General features: G+C 33.3%; 1 protein-coding gene across 10 annotated transcripts in view; it reads left to right on the top strand.

The window, feature by feature from the left end:
- The window catches only part of PGAP1 (GPI inositol-deacylase), a 1,928,961-nt gene that overhangs the window by 791,917 nt on the left and 1,117,220 nt on the right, over positions 1-19,824 (top strand). For all 10 annotated transcript variants that reach the window (XM_067782303.1, XM_067782299.1, XM_067782305.1 and 7 more), the window contains one exon: positions 6,438-6,591. In XM_067782303.1, the coding sequence (XP_067638404.1) occupies positions 6,438-6,591 (154 nt within the window). The remainder of the gene's footprint in view (positions 1-6,437; positions 6,592-19,824) is intronic.

Below are 19,824 nucleotides of genomic sequence, written 5' to 3'. Positions count from 1 at the left end.
TGAATATTAAATTAGGTTTAGCATTGAGAAGTAATGTCATAGATCTAAAGTAGTTGCTGATCTGTTATAACAGACTTCCTATAACTCATCATGACATGGCGGGCGCTTTGTCGCATACAATGACTAAGTAAATTTGTCACGACGCACTATGGCGCCTTTTGAGTTTTTTCTTTGCAAAAATCAAAACTTTTGAATTAATGAATTCTGGGAAAAAGCTATTTCCCAGGAATGATCAGCAAAATAAAAAGAATTGTAACTAATTGCACTACTTGCAAAGAAAACAAATACGAACGCCATCCCAACCAACCCAAAATTGGCGAGACGCCATTACCCACATATCCCGGACACATGGTTCACATAGACATTTTTTTAACAGAAGGTAAAGTAATTATGACTGCCCTGAACAAATTTACGAAATATGCACAAACAAGGAAGCTTCCAAGCAGGGCAATAGTAGACGTGAGAGGCCCTTTAAGAGACTTGATTTTCTATTTCGGAGTGCTGAAGCTGATTGTAATCGACAACGAACCTTCATTGAATTCTAGTTCAATTAAATTTATTATGACGGACGAGTTGGGTATAGAAGTTTTTAAAACACCACCATACATAAGACAGGCAAACGGGCAAGTAGAAAGGTTCCATTCTACTCTGGTGGAAATAATGCGTTGCCTCAAAGAGAATGGAGGACCCAGGAACTTTGAAGAGCTCCTAGAAAGAGCTGTGTCAGAGTACAATCATATTATCCATTCCGTGACTAAAAAGAGGCCAGTTGATTAATATTTCGGTAGAAACTCCAGAAGATATAGAAATAAGTAGGCAAAGTAACTTAGAGAAACTGGCACTTAAACAAAGAAAGGACATAGAATACCACAACAGAAAGAAACATAGCGTAAAATAATATTTACCAGTTCAAATCATTTACGTCAAGAAAAACAGGAGGTTAGGGACTAAATTAAGTAAGCCATATACTAAGGAAATAGTTAAGGAGGACCGAAATAGTACAGTAATTACCGAAAGAGGACAAATAGTACACAAAAGAAGGATACGTAACTAATTAAACTATGTGTAAAACTTCTTCTTTGCAGATTTTTCATACCGCTCTGCCTAGCAGAGGTACAGATCCTTGACTACTCTAACTCCCAACTTGTAACAATAGAAAAAGGAACGGCCAAACTACAGACCGGAACATTTAGAATGATACAAGAAATCGCGATTGATAAATATAACGAAATCCTGGAGCATATAGAACTGAAAACACAAGCAGAAGAACTCTATTAAAATTCGAATTATCTCTTCTTACCCATTCTCATATCACAAATTAAGGCTCATCTAAATAATCTAAAAATAGAAGGAAGAGCGAAAATATCACAAAATTTCATAGGTAGTGCGTAGAGATGGATCGCAGGAAATCCAGACCACGAAGATCATGAAATAGTTTTGAATAAATTAAATAACGTGCTTGAAAATAATAACAATCAGGTTATTATTAACAAACTAACAATAGAGAAGATAAATAAGATTATAAATATTACAAACAATATTACTAAGGAATTGCAGAATGACAAAAGCATAGAAATAGAAGCATTTTTGAAATTGAAATACAATTAGAAATTTTGAAGGAAGAAATTATAAACATCGCTTACGCAATCCATTAAGCTAAAGCCAATATAGTAAATTCATATATTATGTCAAGTGAAGAAGTAGACATTGCCAAGCAAATTTTCGAAAAAGATAGCATTCCGTTTATAAATTTAGATGAAGCTTTAGAGTTTTCACAAATTAAAATAGCAACAAATGGCAAAATAATTATTTATATCATAAGTATACCCACGGTAGAAGAGCAAACTTGTAAAACAGTAGACATTAGAGCAATAAAGAAAAACAATAAGATTAATAAAATAAATTTCGATTCATTACTTACCTGTGAAAGCAACCTTTATGGCATACAAAAAAAATGTAAACAATACAACTCAATTCAAATATGTTCAAAAAATAATTTGTTAGATTTAAGTAAGGACTAATGTATAAGTAATCTCCTAAACAGCCGCTTGCCGAACTGCACAGTGACCAACAGTCAACACATATCGTAAATCGAAGCGCTCTCACCAGACATCCTATTTTTGAACAACCTTAAAGGAGAAATTTTAATAAACGAAGAAACTACATCCCTTAACGGCACATTTATAATACACTACAACAACGCTACAATTATAATCAACGGGAAAAAATTTTCCAATACGGAAAAACGCACAAGCAAGCCCCTACCCGCTATACTCCAGCCATTTTCAGAATCAAATAGAACCGAAGAAATATTGTCCCTACAAATGCTAAAGCAGAAAAACATAAATAACACGAAACTAATAGAATACACCAAATCTGCAAATCATTTCAACTATGCTACTAATATCAGTATCGCACTGGTATCAATAATCATTATTATATCCATTACAAGGTCACGATTACCCCTCAAAAAGGTCAACCAGCAGCAGCCCATCGAACTCACAGAAGCTGCAATAGAGGGGCTAAATCAAATATTTCAAAAACCCTGCACCTCAAACGCGGACGTTTGAATTTCCGGGTGGGGGGGGGGGGGGGCGGGGGGGGGGGGGGGGGTGTGAGCTGTTAGCATGACACACGTCAAATAGTAAAGCAAGAAGACACTTGTTGCACAAGATGGTAAACAAAATTCCATAACGAAACATAATACCACGAAAATAAGTAAGGATGCAGCAAGCGCGCTTAAGCGGTGGGAAATGCATTGTCAGCGAATTCAATCAAGTCATAACATCACGAAAATAATTAGGAATGCAGCAGGCGATGAGAAGCGCATCGTCAGCGAGTTCACAAAGCGGCAACAGCAGCGCAGTCGGTAGAGCGGCGACTAAATAAGTTAGTTGTAAGAAAAGAATATTTGTAAAAGTTAGTTCTAATTTTGACAGCGAGTAATAAAGGAGCCATAGCTCCCAATAAAAACATTCTATCATTAATATCGTCCTCCGCTTTGATGAGCATTTGCATCCGCACCTATGACAAGCCGTCCACTGCACCCATCTTGATCCAGGGACGGTTGTCTCTTTCAATCTATTGCGAACACAGCTAAGTCTTCGGTGCTGAAATTAGATAGCAGATAACCTAGATTTCCGTGAGCGCTGAGCCCAGAAACCTTTCTTCCAGGCCCTCAAGGTCTTTTTCTGCTCCTCATGCTTTTAGCATATTGTAGCTTTTCTAAAGGTTCCCAGCATCATTGATTTGCTTGTGCACCTTTTCCACGGCGTTTTGTCCACATAATTTGCCGCCCTATTGAGGTTCTCGATATCTTTTTCCACCTCCCTTGCTTGAGGGGTTATTGTCCGGAGAACTCCTTCTTTTAAGGGCCTCATGGAACTTGGGGGTGGGGAGGGAGGGATGACCTGAAGGTTTAATGTGGCCAAATAAATCGTTCCCGAGATGGTCGGGCTAGCACCTTAATGGTGCTGTGTTACCGGAGCGTATCGGATCTGTATCCGGGAAAGGACCATCACATCGATAACACTCCCCAAAGCCTTCGGGGAGCAACCTTATCGCTACAACAACAAAAACAACAAGAAAATAAATTTTACGAGAGATAAGTACACAGTCAAGTGAAATCAGAAAAGTAGTACGGAGACAAAGGATAAGTGAAGAAAGCTAAGTAGAACGTTGAAAAAGAAAATAATAAATTAAATTAAATTTTTTATTGTTAAAGTCAATGTTTTGTTGTTAAAAAAAAAAAACAAAAAAAAATTATTTTAAAATATTGTGTCGTTTTGAAAACTAAAATTTTTTTCTGTAATTGTATGTCATATACGAATATTTACATTTCATTATTGTGTGGCGTGTAATTAAATTTAACTTTCAATCTATAATTTTATATTTTATGCGATTAGGATGGATTTACCCACTATATTAGCTATGAGTTGTGACACATTAAGACGGACACTTAAGGAGCTTGATTTAGACACGACAGGTATAAAAAAAACGTTGCAAGACAGACTTATCCTACATTTCGGTCTTAATCATTTAGACGATGATCTAGTGTCTAATGCTTCAGTTTATTAAGACGTTACTGTCGGCGGGCAACCTACCCCAAGGCGACCTATGTTTACGTTCAAAGACATTCTCTCTTCAATGTTTATCGTATTTTAATGGCACAGATTCGGTAGATGTTAGCCATTGGGTAGAAGAGTTTGAAGAAAATGCTTCCGCGGTTGGGTGGAATAACGTTCCAAAATTTATTTATAGCAAACAATTATTAAAGGATACCGCAAAACTTTATATTAGAAGTACTACTGGTTTGACTGATTGGGTATTATTGAAAGAAGCATTGATTGATGAATTTGGAACGAAAATTTGTTCATCCGATATCCATAAGAAGTTGCGTAATAGAAAAGGAATAGAAGAAAAAGATATAACGACGCATTCCGGGAATATCTCTGTACTTTATTGGAAATTGCAAAGCCGATCCATTTGGATGAAGAAAGTATTATTGACTATTTCGTAGAGGGTATTCCGGACTCGAACATGAACATGTTTTCGCTGTACCAGGCAAAGACAATCAGTGAGCTTAAAAATCAAATAAAAATATATGAAAAAATGTGTAGCAAACCGGGCTTTACAAATTCTTTAAAAAAACAAGTGCCGGTTAAGCAAGAAGAAAAAGATAGAGGTGGTAAAAAAGAGAAAAATTGTTTTAAGTGTGGGGATTCTACCCATTTGGCTAAAGATTGTAAAAGCCAACAATATAAGTGTTTTCAATGTAATGAAATAGGGCATCGGTCATTTGAATGTAAAAAAGAGGGAAAAACTAAGCAAGAACGTGGAAATATTATAGACGAATGTTGTGGTCTTAAGTTCAAACAAATACGAATGGGTAATTTTGAATGTAGTGCATTGGTAGATACAGGGTCTAGCTTGTATATACTCAGAGAAAATATGTTAAAAAGAATAAATTTGAGTAAAAACTTGCAATATGAAAAACGTGTTTTACTTGGTTTATGTAATAGTAAGGTGGCTACAATTGGATACTTCGTAATGAAGATATTTATTTGAAAGGTACCGTTTGCTTCGTTCAGAAAAACTGCGACTGAAATCGACCCGTTTAGTAGTTTTGCCATAAATATTACACGAAGCATTTCCCTTCGACTTGCAAGAGTTTGATGATTGGTAAGCTTTAATTGGTTGGTATCAGGTGGAATAGAAAAAAATTGTGTTTGTATTGATTCGAGCGTGTCTGCATAGTGTGGATAGTGCGGGTTCCAGATTATCGATTCGCATATTGGCATAACTGAAATTGTAAAAAGAGCGTTTTTTACATAAGCACCGTGAAATTCTTTTGACCACCGTTTAACAAATGTAAAAATACCTTTGGCTAAATTTGGAGTCCAATATGACTCCCTGTCAAAATATTTTTTTACAATTTCTAGGCTATAGGCGTTAATGATATATGAAGCTGTTAGCGATCTTCTTCAAGTAAGACAGATGAATTTACATTTTTTAAGATAAAGCGGCATATAATTTACGTTGAACTAAGAAACTAAATTTTTTAAATCCGTTTGAAGTAAAAAACGTTCCCCAATCGAGAAATAGGACTTAAAACTTCTACATCGTCATTTGAAAACAAGAACAGAACTGAACCAGGATGGCTTCTCTGCGGAAGACCAGAGGAAACATTTATGGGGACGAAATAAAAAATTTTATAAATTACTTTTTGAGTCCGATCAAAAAGACCAAGGGGTTGAGGTCTAAGCCGACGAAGCTTTTAAACAAGTAGATAAATATACATACTTTAAATCATGCAGTCTTCCAGGCCATAGAAAGAGCAGCCAGACTGCTTCAAGACAGTATGATCTCAGACATCATCGTAAAGATCTTTTTCCACTTAAAGGCGTTAGAGCGCAAATATCACTGGCGTTCAATGTCTCCTTTGTTGGGTCCCTGGGCACCGCCATATTGAATGGAATGAATTCGCAGATGAGATGGCCAGGAAGGTTCTAAGGGGACATAAGCGAGGCAGACCGGGCAACGGGCTTCTTGTGGACTAACCGAGATGATTGGTGGTTTCAAGCTCCGTATGGCCTTGTTTGGATAGGAAATGAACTAGTTACCTTCTCAAGCTAACCAAATATTATAAGTGAGAGTACTTAGGGGAGTCAGATTAGGTCGTTGTGCTATTGCAATAATGCACCCACGTACTAAGGCACCTCTGCCGAAAAAGCCTGCCAAAAATCAAAAATTTCATGAAAGTGTTTGTTCATCTCCTGCTGGCTTGGAATTTTTCTACTATAGATGAACTGTTTTTGTATATCTGGTTTTTATTTTAAAGTTATTAAAAAATGCGCGGCCAGTGGACAAACTAAGATAGTTGTATTTTTCATACATTTATTTATTGTATGGCCTATTAACTATTTATGTTGGTTTAGTAAGGACGGAACTTCACTTTCGCATCATTTTCAAATACTACCCACGGTTGGAAACAAGTTACGTTATTTTGCCATACTTGATATCAATAACTTGAAGGAAACGTATGCCAACTGGACCCATATTGGATTACATATAAGTGCTGCTCGAAACCCGGTAAGGATTTACATATATATTTGGTTTATTTACACTTATAACGAAAAAGTGCAGTTTTTGCGACAACGTAAATAGTGAATCATTAAAACAGAGCTGCTCAGCCCCTATACACTTAAAGCACTTTTGTTTTTGTTTTGCCCTGAAGAATAGGCACAGATACAAATTCACACTTTGAATACAAAAAAAGTGTTCATAGCACTCCCATATGCCATCACATATAAATTAGATTCATATGAAAGTGCCTGAATTTCATATGATAACAAACAATTTTTAAAAAATACTGCAGCACTGGGAAAAGTTCATTCAAGTTAAACATTATATATATATTTGCGTAACTTTAAACCGCAAAATAAAACTTGGAGCAGTGGTTTTCAAACTATGGGTCGACACCCATTTTTGAAAAATTATATATTTCACATCATACACTGAAAGAAATGGTGTTAGTAAAATCAACAAATCGGTTCTGTTGTTCTTGACTTAGCGGAGATTCGGTGAAATTGGTCGAATCATGGTTAATTCGACCGAGTTCTTTGTCAAACGAACAAATTGGTTTAGTCATTTGAACAAAAGAGAAATTGTTGCGCTTAAGTTAGCAAAATTTGTTAAATTGACAGATTCCTAATCAATCTAACTGATTTTTCTGTAAACAAAACTGATCTTACAGTTCATTTCAACGGCGATCAACTGTCAATAAATTAGAAAATTTCAAAGAGAATTTTACGCTCACTGCGCTCTCTACTTTGCACTTATGACGATGGTGCCACTTGTTTAAGAAAAACCACCAAAATAGGAAAACCATCAAACCGAAAAAATACACAAACTGGGAAAACAACAAAAAACTAGTCTTCAGTTATCAATACAAAACGAAAAACCCCTTTTTTGAATTTACTGTGCAAAAAATTATGAGATGCCGGGACACCTATCGATCGGGTACAATTTTGTAACTTCTCTTCCAAGCGAAACGCAAAATTGCGGCCTCTTGTTGCAAAAGTTTTGCTTGAACGAAAAGGATTTTTCCAAAGTTAGTAACATTTTGTTCAAACTTTTATGAATTTTCACTCACGCGAACGAATCTAATAATATAATAATAAAAAAACATCATTTTTTAATGTTGATGTTTCCGACAAAATAAAAGTTTGAGTTGTTTTAGAATCGTTTCAACTTAAAGTGTTACGAAAATTAAACTTGCCTAATTGCATGTATAATTACTCCAGTGATTCGATTCTTTACTTTTCTATAACTTACAAGGGTTCACACTCCGGGCAAAGCAACATCAAAATTTTAGAAACAAGCTATTTCAATTAGAAGAAAATTTTCTAAGCAGGGTCGCCCCTCGGCAGTGTTCGGCAAGAACTCCGAGTGTATTTGTGCCATGAAATGCTCTCAGGGAAAACTCATCTGCCTTGCAGATGTCGTTCGGAGTCGGCATAAAACAATTGTAAGAAAAATGTGTAAGAAAAATTAAAAAGGAGCACGGCGCAAATTGGAAGAGAAGTTCGGAGGTTATCGCGCCTTACCTTTATTTACATATTTATATGGCAACATAGGTACTTTCATACAAAGCTGGCGCAACAACTTTTTTTGTTCATTTGACTACTAAAACGGTCAATTACGAATCAACGATTTGTGCGCAGTTGATTCAACATCTTGTTGCGATGGATAAAAATTGACAGAAATTTCGGTTGAATTAACCCGTATTTCGGTTGATTTTACCAGTCTTTTTCTTTCAGTGTAGATAGGGAAGCGTTATCAATCCCTCATACAGCTAATAAAAATAACGAGATTACATATGTACATGAAAATTATATCAACAATCAGGTGGATATTTTAAAAATCTTTTATTTAGGTTTGAAGTATAAAAATTTATTTTATTTTTATTTTTGATTTTAAATATTTTAATACTAATTAGAATTTTCTTTTTTTGTAGTTAATCAAAAATTTTAATGAAAACTCAATTAAAAATTATTTTAAAACAAGTAAGGAAGGCTAAGTTCGGGTGTAACCGAATATTACATACTCAGTTGAGAGCTATGGTGGCAACTTAAGGGAAAATAACCATGTAGGAAAATGAACCGAGGGTAACCCTGGAATGTGTTTGTATGACATGTGTATCAAATGAAAGGTATTAAAGAGTATTTTAAGAGGGAGTGGACCATAGTTCTATAGGTGGTCGCCTTTTCGAGATATCGGCATAAAGGTGGACCAGGGGTGACTCTAGAATGCGTTTGTTCAATATTGGTATCAAACGAAAGGTATTAATAAGTATTTTAAAAGGGAGTGGGCCTTAGTTCTATAGGTGGACGCCTTCTCGAGATATAACCATAAAGGTGGACCAGGGGTGACTCTAGAATATGTTTGTACGATATGGGTATCAAATGAAAGGTGTTAATGAGTATTTTAAAAAGGCGTGGTGCTTAGTTCTATAGGTGGACGCCTTTTCGAGATATCGCCATAAAGGTGGAACAGGGGTGACTCTAGAATGTGTTTGTGCGATATGGGTATCGAATTAAAGGTATTAATGAGGCTTTTAAAACGGAGTGGTGGTAGTTGTATATGTGAAGGCGTTTTCCAGATATCGACCAAAATTTGGACCAGGGTGACCCAGAACATCATCTGTTGGATACCGCTAATTTATTTATATATATAATACCACGAACAGTATTCCTGCCAAGATTTCAAGGGTTTTTTATTTCGCCCTGCAGAACCTTTTCATTGCATTTTACTTAATATGGTAGGTGTCAGACCCATTTTACAAAGTTTTTTTCTAAAGTTATATTTTGCGTCAATAAACTAATCCAAATACCATGTTTCATCTCTTTTTTCGTATTTGGTATAGAATTATGGCATTTTTTCGTTTTTCGTAATTTTCGATATCGAAAAAGTGGGCGTGGTCATAGTCCGATTTCGGTAGTTTTTTATAACAATACAAGGTGAGTTCAGATAAGTACGTGAACTGAGTTTAGTAAAGATATATCGATTTTTGCTCAAGTTATCGTGTTAACGGCCGAGCGGAAGGACAGACGGTCGACTGTGTATAAAAACTAGGCGTGGCTTCAACCGATTTCGCCTTTTTCCCAGAAAAAAGTTATTGTCCTAGAAGCCCCTACCAAATTTCACAAGGATTGGTAAATTTTTGTTCGACTTATGGCATTAAAAGTATCCTAGACAAATTAAATGAAAAAGGGCGGAGCCACGCCCATTTTGAGATTTTCTTTTATTTTTCCATTTTGTTGCATCATATCATTACTGGAGTTGAATGGTGACATAATTTACATATATACTGTAAAGATATTAAAATTTGACTTAAAAAAAATTTTTTTAAAAGTGGGCGTGGTCGTTTTCCGATTTTGCTAATTTTTATTAAACATACATATAGTTATAGGAGTAACGTTCCTGCAAAATTTCATCATTTTATCTTCAACGACTGCCAAATTACAGCTTGCAAAACTTTTAAATTACCTTCTTTTAAAAGTGGGCGGTGCCACGCCCATTGTCCAAAATTTTACTAATTTTCTATTCTGCGTCATAAGTTCAACTCACCTACCAAGTTTCATTGCATTATTCGTCTTTGGTACTGAATTATCGTACTTTTTTTGTTTTTCGAAATTTTCGATATCGAAAAAGTGGGCGTGGTTATAGTCCGATATTGTTCATTTTAAATAGCGATCTGAGATGAGTACTCAGGAACCCCTCAAAGAAAATTTAAAACAAACAAATTATTAATTAATACTAAATGTAACCTTTTTTTGTTTTTTTGTTTTGTATTTAAATTAGTGTTAATAAGTATGTTTGCTGGTTTAAGTAAATCAATTGAAATATTTTTAATAGTATTTTTGTATTGAATTGTAAATGTTTTATGTTTCTTAGAGATAACTTAAAAAGGTCCTTCATAAGGTGATTCTGAATTAGATTTACGAAGAACTTTAACAAAAACATACTCACAATTTTCTAATTTTTTAGGAACGAAAAAGTTTTCTTTGTTATGATGAAAAACTTTAGAACGAACAAACGAAAAATATTCTCTTATTTTATGAAGAGCGTCATTAGAAAAATCATGTTCTTTATTACTATTTGAAATAATTAGTTCACCAGGTATTCTAAGTGTTTGGCCATAAACAAGTTCAGCAGATGAACATTTTAAATCTTCTTTAATAGAAGTTGGTAAAATGTCAGACCAATGAACCGAGTTGTTTGATGCTATAATTGCTGCTTTTAAAGTTCGATGAAATCTCTCTATCATGCCATTTGCTTGGGGATGGTAAGGAGATGTATGAATTTTATGAGAACCTAAAAGTTTAGTTAATTCTGTAAAAAATTTTGATGTGAATTGTGAACCTTGATCTACTGTAATATTTAATGGTATACCATATCGTGGTATATAATTTTGAATAAAAGTTTTTACTATAGTATTTGTTGAAATATCTTTAAGTGGATAAGCTTCAGGCCAACGTGAAAATCTGTTAATAATTGTTAAAATATAAAAATTTTCATTTGAAAGTGGAACAGGTTCAACAATATCCATATGAATATGTTCAAAACGACCTAATGGTATTTGAATTTTTTGAATAGGAGATTTAGTATGTCTTGAAATTTTAGACTTTTGACAATTGATGCAAAATGAAGTCCAATCGTTAATTTCTTTACGCATGTTAGGCCAATAATATTTATTTTGAATTAATTTTCTAGTTGTTCTTATACTTGGATGAGATAATGAGTGAATTTTGTCAAATATAATTCTTCTCATAGAATGTGGAACATAAGGCCGAAAGGGTTGTAAAGAAATATCACACCATATGTTTAAATTAATAACTGGAATATGAATTTCTTTTAAATTATTTTTAGAATTTTGATCAGAAATGGTTTTTTGTAAAAATGTATCAGTTTGTTGTTCTTTATATAAAGTTTCTAAATTTATATCTTGAGTTGAAATTGCATTTATTTCTGGAATACGGATACATTGAATATCATTTGTAAATTGTGCAATATATTCAAGATGACGTAGTTGACGAGGAGATCTATCTACTTTAGAATTTAGAACATGAATTAGTGGTTTATGATCAGTATAAATTGTAAAAGTTCTACCTTCAAGAAAATGTTTAAAATGTTTAATTGAATTATAAATTGCCAAAAGTTCACTATCAAATGTTGAATATTTAGTTTCTGTTGTAGTTAATTTTCTTGAAAAATAAGCTAAAGGTTCTAGTATATTATTGCTAGTTTGTTGAAGAACTGCTCCAATAGCAACATTTGATGCATCTACTCCTAGTGATAAAGTACCATTTTTGTCGAAATGTGTAAGTATTTTTAACAAAAAGTTTTTTAACATTTTCGAAAGCTGTTGTGGTTTCATTTGTCCAATTTAATTGTTTGAGTTTGTTTTTAATTGCATGTGTTAACATTTCATGCAGAGGACTAAGTTCTGTTGCTAACATTTCATGCAGAGGACTAAGTTCTGTTGCTAACATTTTAATATATCTGTGATAGTAATTTATCATACCTAAAAATTTTTGTAATTTATTTATAGAAATTGGTTTTTCAAAATTTTTTATGATTTCAATTCGATCTAAAGATGGTTTAATGCCTTCGCCTGAAATTTCGAAACTTAAGAAATTTAATTTATTTACACTGAGAGTACATTTTGAAGGTTTAATATTTAAATTATATTCTTCAAGTCTTTTGAAAACTGATTTTAAATGATTTATATGTTGATCTTCTTTATCACTAGCAATAAGAATATCATCAATGTATGTAAATACAAAATTGAAATCAGAAAATACTTCATTAATAAAGCGTTGGAAAGTTTGAGCACTGTTTCGTAAACCGAAAGGCATTCTTACGAATTAAAACATTCCAAAAGGGGTAGTTATTGCAGTTTTATGAATGTCTTTTTCTGCCATTGGAATTTGGTGGTAAGCACGCACAAGATCAATTTTGGAAAAAAATTGTTTGTTTTTTAAATCAATTGTTAAATCGTGGATATGTGGTAAATGATACCGATCTGGTGTAGTAATAAAATTAAGTCTTCGATAATCTCTGCAAGGTCTCCAATCATTTGGTTCTTTTTTAGGAACGAGATGAAGTGGAGATGCAATAGGAGAATTTGAGGGTCTGCATATACCCCTTTTTAACTAAAAATTCAAATTCAGCTTTAGCAGTTTTAAGTTTGATTTGATCAAGACGTGTGGGTTTTGAAAATGGTAAAACACCTTTTGTTTCTGTCCTGTGAACCGTATGGTGTTTAACATTTTTAGTATAATCTGGTTCACAGGTAATAGATGGAAATTCATTAAGTAATTTTGAAAACTTATTTTCTACAATAGGAATTTTGAGTGAGAAAATATCAGAAGATCCGGCAACTTTAATTTTTGTAGTATAATCCATTATTTCTTTATTTTTTATATTGACAATAATACCGAATTTTTCTAAAAAGTCTGCTCCTAAAATTGGTGAATCAATGTTCGCAATAATGAATGGAAACTCAAAATCTCTTCTTAAACCTAAATCAATTTTAATTAGTTTTGTACCGAAAGTTTCAATTGAAGAACCGTTTGCTGCATTCAAAGTAAGATCCGAATTTCTTTTATAAATTTTAAATTTAGAAAAAGGAATAACTAATACGACTGCGCCGGCATCGATAAGAAAATTAAGTTTATTGAAATTATCAAATATGAATAGGCGACGAGTAGGTTTAATATTAGTTCCATTATCCGTCACCGTCATAATGGATCGTTTCAGTTTAAATTTTGTTCGGAATTTGAATTATGATTTTGATAAAAATTTCATGGGGGTATACATTTAAGAGCGTTGTTCTTAAATTTTTTGTGATACCAACAAATATTTGTTTGTGAATTAAAATTACGATTGTTTGAAAAATTTCTGGATCTGGAAAAATTTAGAGATTTAGATATATTTCTATCTGTATATCTTGAATGGATTTGTAATTGATTAATATCATTAGAAATTTTATTTAAATTTTGAAAAATAGCCGTTGTTAATTCAGTTAAATTTTTAACGCATTGTTCTAAAATATTATTATTTATACTCGAAACTATAGGAGATTTGGAAGAACGACGTTTGTTGATTAAATCAAAAAGTTTGTCAACTAAAATAATTACTTCATCTTTATTTTGATTCTTACTAGAAGGTAAATGGATTTGTACTTCTTGTCGCAATTTACGAATCCATAATTTGAAAAGTAATTCTTGACTTACAATGGAGTCAGTACCTATAAGAGATTTCATAAATCTGAATAATTCAGATGGTGAACGATCCCCAAGTTCAGTTTTTGAAAATAATTGTTCTAATCGTTTCTCTTCACTAAGAGCAAATCTTTCACATAAAATTTTTTTGATTGTATCATATTTATTGAAAAGAGGAGGAGGGTTAATAACGTCTAAAATTTTAGATATAGTATCTCGTTGAAGAGTAACTAAAACATTTTGAAATTTTAAATTATCATCATTGATATTGTTAATTTCAAATTGTCCTTCAACAAGTAAAAACCAGGCATCGGGGGATTCTTGCCAAAATTGTGGTAATTTAATAAATTTAGTAGAAGAAATATTTGTAAAGTTATCTTATGTTATATTAGAGATGTTGTTTTGTGTTTATTAATGTTAGAATTTTGAGTTGTATTGTGAGTCATTGTGTTATTTGTATAGTTCTTATTTTGATTTTCCGAATTTGTAAAATAACTGGTTCGTATTGGTGAACGTAGAACCATATAAAAAAAATTAAATGAATAATTTGAAAATTAGAAAATATTTAAGAATTTTTTGGAAAGGGTGTTAACAATTTAAATAAAATATTTATTTTTATATAAAAAAAAATAAGTAAATTTAAATAATTTATATAAAATTGTTAAAATATAAATATAATCTTAAAATAAATTTGAAAATTTAAAAGGTTTAAAGTTATAAAATTTTAATTTATATTATAGTTGCAAAATTTTTAATTTAATATTAAAATAAAAATTGTACTTACATAAAATTAAATTTAATAAAAAAATATTAAACTTAATAAATAGTTGATTGATGATTGTAAAGATTTTAAGCGAATCAATTGTGTTTTTTTGACGTGATAATCATTAAATACATCGTTCTTGATGATTATGCAATGGTTTTGTTATGCAATGGCTTTGTTATTAGTGAAGAGGACGTTAAAGGTTACGAATGATTCCAAAAAATGGCATACAATATGATTTGTTCGCTGAAAAGTTGACGTAGTGTATACTCAGTTAAATAATTTATTATACACAAAGAAGTTCACACAAAAATCTTTTTGTTATAAGAGAAAATACGTGGTCAACTTTTATAAATTTTCGTTTCGATGATATGTGCGTGGAATAAATGTCGTACGCACAGAATGTTACATAAATAAATGTGTATACCGACACATACGAATAAGTGAATGTAGAAACGATAACTGTTTTTGATTATTTCCAATTTGAGTTCCATTTTCGGATTATTATTAATTAATTTGTCGTAATCTGTATTTAGATTTAATATTTGTATTTATTTCTTTTATGATGTTGTTGTTAATTAGGTTTATTATGCATAAATAATAACTGAAAATATCTTGTAAATGTCTTAAATCATGTTCAGTTTTTCGCAGTACACTAGTGATTTTAAAATTTACTCCGTATTCAGTTAGTGGCAAGCATGTATAGTCACTTTGCTGTTGGAACAGAAAACACTGCAAATTCCACTGTTTTTTTCTTTTTTTGTAATGAAAATGTGTTGAAAAAATTCTACAGGCTTTTTATATTTCTTTTATATTTCTCTGCTGTAGTGTGCTTAAATCCTTTTCGTTCATTTACTTTTAAGATTTATGCAATACATCGATTCTTTAAATTTTCGCCAATATATCAACATTCAGGTTGATATTTTAAAAATCTTTTATTTAGGTTTGAAGTATAACAATTTAAAAATAAAAAATAAATGTAAGGCGCGATATAACCTCCGAATCTTCCAATTTGCGTCGTGCTCCTCTTGATTTTCCCTACAAATTGGCCGGACGGGACCTACATGTTTTATGCCGACTCCGAACGGCATCTGCAAGGTAGATGAATTTTCACTGAAAGCTTTTCATTGCATAAATACACCCGGAGCGCTTGCCAAACACTGCCGAGGGGCGACCCCGCTTAGAAAAATTTTCTTCTAATTGAAAAACCTTATTTCTAAAATTTTGATTTTGCTTTGCCCGGGAGTTGAACCAAGGGCATACGGTGTGATAGGCGGAGCACGCTACCATCACACCACGGTATTTTTATTTATTTTTGAGTTTAAATATTTTTATATTAATTAGAATTTTCTTTTTTTGAAGGTATTCAAAAATTTTAAGTTAACATGAAAACTCAATTAAAAATTATTTTAAAATTAAAATAAAGAGTACAAAGTAGTTAACACTATAATAATCAATCACATAATCAAATTTTTGGTTTTATTACCGGTTGTGATCAACCCACGGTTCTCCAACTCATTTTCCAGTTGCTGGATCTTCAATTCACATAGCTTTGCCATTTCCAAGTTGTATTCAAAATCTTCGGAATTTATTCAACAATTCATTTCTGACGCCAATTGTACCGATTTTTGGGTAATTCCTGATAATTATGAGCCACCTGCTAACGTACATATCGCTGAACTCTCGAATAAATAACTCCAATATTCAGTATTGCAAAATGGTCTTTATTTAAACTTCTTCACTATCACGTATTTCACAAAAGCGTATTTAAATTAAACTGATTACTGATTTCTCAGCTTGCGCTGATTTTATACTCTCGGTTACCTCGTTCGCCAATTCTCCTAAGGTCTAGACTTTTCACGATCATGTGTTCTGGAACAGCTGCACCTCATGCTTGGTTACCCAGCTATATACATGTATATTTGTAGTTTATGCTTTTTTTTCTAGCCATATGCGTGTACCTACTTCTGTTAGCCGATGACATATGTGTATGTGAGATATTCTTCGTCGCCTGCCAGCTTATCCAATTTCCTTCCGACGAGAGTATACCTAAAAGCAAAAACGCACCAGTTTCATGACAAGTTCGTTGCCCTCACAACAGTGGCCACTACCGAGGAAGAGGCACAACTTCTAGAAAAGGACCTGAAGCACAATATCATGGGCCAAAATAAAATAAGAAAAGAAATATCATTGATACCACAGGAGGAGCAGGAGCACGCAAGACACATGTGCAGGGAAATAATAAATAAAATAATTTAAAAAAAAATTTTAAGTTAAACGGTTTTATTGAAACCAATACTTACATAAAGTAATAATAATTCTAAAAGCTATAAAATAATTAGGTAAGTCGTAGGTACTAGTCATCACACTCCTCATCAATCTAGGGCGTTGATCAAACTATTAAATAAAAGCGTTGGACGCGTGAAATTTCCAAAAATGAGAGGCGTAGCATAACCTTATTAAGGTTCAGTTGGTCTTATATATGACTATCAATAGAAATTTGACGCGTCCAACGCTTTTATTTAATTGTCTGATCAACGCCCTAGATTGATGAGGAGTGTGATGACTAGTACCTAGCATGACATAATACGCGTTTTAACTACTAATAAGGTACTGGAGTACCTCAACAATCAGCACGGGAATATAAAATTCATAATGGAAACCGAAAAAGACGAAGGAATCAACTATTTGGACCTCACGATAAATATTGATAAAGTTGCCAAAAGATTTAACTGCGACATATATTGAAAGCCAATGGCCACCGAGACAATAATACATAATACCCCAAAATAAGAATAAGAATATTTTGTATAAAAGGAAAAGTAATTTCCAAACAAAACTCACTTTTGATTCAACCATCAGCATACTTGTTTTATCCATTTATATGGTGATCCTGCCAGTCTAGATAAAAAAATAGCAAAACTGCTCAATTAAAAAGCAAAGTTGCTAAAGATCTAGCTGATCAGAGATCCTCCCAATTTTTGTTTTGTTTTTTTTTTTTTTGTTTTTTTTTTTAAGTATAAAAACTAATGGCCACTGGCCACAATTAGAAGCTAGAAGATCAACCTACAACTGGATTATTATTAAAGGCACAGCACAGTTAAAGTATAAACAAGCAAGTTACGTGGCGGTTCCAGGACAAGCAGTGCAGTGCAGATCTCCATCTCCAGCAACAAAAGCAAGAAACCTGAATATTTGCCGAAATTCGTTCTCTCCATTCGGCGATTGATGAAAAAATTCTGCGATTTCTTCGTTGTCATTCAAACAGAATTTAACGAAATAACAAAGCAGTCAACTTCGCAAATCGAAGTCAATGACTCTGGTTCGGCTGCAAAAACAAAGCAGTCTATCTCTTCAAAAGCAAAAGCTAACAATGACTCCAATCATAAACAAAAAACATCCATTGCAAAGGTAAACATCAAAATTTCAACTACAACAACTAAACAGCATACTTTTGTTGGTTCTCCATTGCCTCATTCTGTAAACAATGACAAAAGCACGATTGCATCTACTAAGCAGCCTATTTGAGCTGATTTTCCATTGCCTGATACAAGTAAAAATCACTTAAGTTAGGCGTTGTCGTCGACTGCGAGTACTGTTTCTGCTATATCGGGCTCAACAAATAATGAAGTTCCTACTGATGATGCCACTACACTCACAACTACATCGCTGTCATACGCGTCTACAGTAGCGTCGACAGCTGTACTTACTTACTTAATTGGCGCTTAACCGTTTAAACGGCTGTAATCACCGATAATGCTCTCTAACTAGATTCTTCATCTATTGCTAATGGTTGTGCTGAAGCGAATTCAAATTCTTGCGTGGCTTCGACTGCTGTGGCTGCACCATCAGTAACTGAGTACTCTGCTAGTGTGGTTAGTGAGGCAAATATTGGACAATGGGCGACTGCGCCCATTAAAAATAATAATAATATTAATTAAGTTTGTATAAGAGGTACAAATGCTTCCACAGAACTCGTCGTTGCTGTTCGCCTTAAATGGCTACACCTAGCTTCTTTTTCGTCTTTAGTATCTGAAGCTTACATCAAAGATTATGTGTCTAGACAGATTAGCTTAGATATAACTTCCATTTCATGTTTTAGATTATTGAAAAAAGACTTCTCAATTTCAATTCGGCATATAATTAACTTTAAACTGGGGGTGCCGGAGTCTGAATATGACAAAGTATTAAGTTCGGATATTTGGCTCAAAAATGTCATTGTAAAGCCTTTTCAGTTTTTTCGAAAGGCTCAGAAAAAACCACAACAGAAGTAGTAAGGTGTAATAATAATGATTGTGGACTTAAAATATATTTCCACAACGTTTCCGGTATGAGGACCAAGTCTGATATCGTGCATAACTTCAGTTCACAAATGAATTACGATGTCTTTGTTATCATTGAGACGGGGATTAAAGAAAACATTTTTGGCAGTGAGTTATTTGGCTTAAATATTAACAATGTTTTTCGGAAAGATCGAGATGTTGGTAAAACTGGTCGCCTTCGTGGCGGAGGTGTTCTAATCGCAGTCAAAAGGCAATTGTGTGCGTTTTTAGTTCCACTAAATGGTGATTCTCTGCTTGATCAAATTTGCATATGTGTTAAAGGTCCTACTTCGCAACGATCTTTATATCTACTGGCGTCGTAAGTACCACCTGGCAGCTCATTTGAGCTATACAAGGGACACGCTGATCATATTATTTCTTTGGTTCTCAGCGATCTACACGATAGCCATCTCTGCGTTCTTGGCGACTTTAACCAGCTAGTGCTTCGAATTGTGGTCTCACAGGGAATAATCCTGCTTCAAATCTTGAATTGTATTTCATTGATAATGTTCTTAGTCTTAACTTAAGTCAAATTAATACGTATTTTAGTTCCCAAAATCGGCTATTGGATCTATTATTTGTTAGTGAAAATATTTGTTGTGAAGTCTGCGAGTGCACGGATTCAATAACTCCTAAGGACAGGCATCACTTACCCTTGCATATTGAATTCCAATTCTACAATTTCTTCTCGGTACCTTTGGAAAGTAAAATAACTTTTAATTATTCTCGTTGCGACTTAACCGATTGACAGTTTGCGATCTATACTCTGTTTAACTTTTGTATACAATGTGATTACTGACTGTCCTGACCTGTTGGAAAGGATTCGTTTTAATGTTCCTCAACGACTTCTTCGGAATTTCTATCCTTTCTATGAAGATAACTTCAGAACAAATTACGCTAGTTATGCTCCTGTTAACGCGCTACTTGTGAGTTCAATGTACAGAGTAAA

Source organism: Eurosta solidaginis, chromosome 4, assembly GCF_040869045.1.
Source record: "Eurosta solidaginis isolate ZX-2024a chromosome 4, ASM4086904v1, whole genome shotgun sequence".
Lineage (NCBI taxonomy): Eukaryota > Metazoa > Arthropoda > Insecta > Diptera > Tephritidae > Eurosta > Eurosta solidaginis.
Note: the sequence above shows the minus strand (reverse complement) of the source record. Positions and strands in the feature narration are given on the sequence as shown.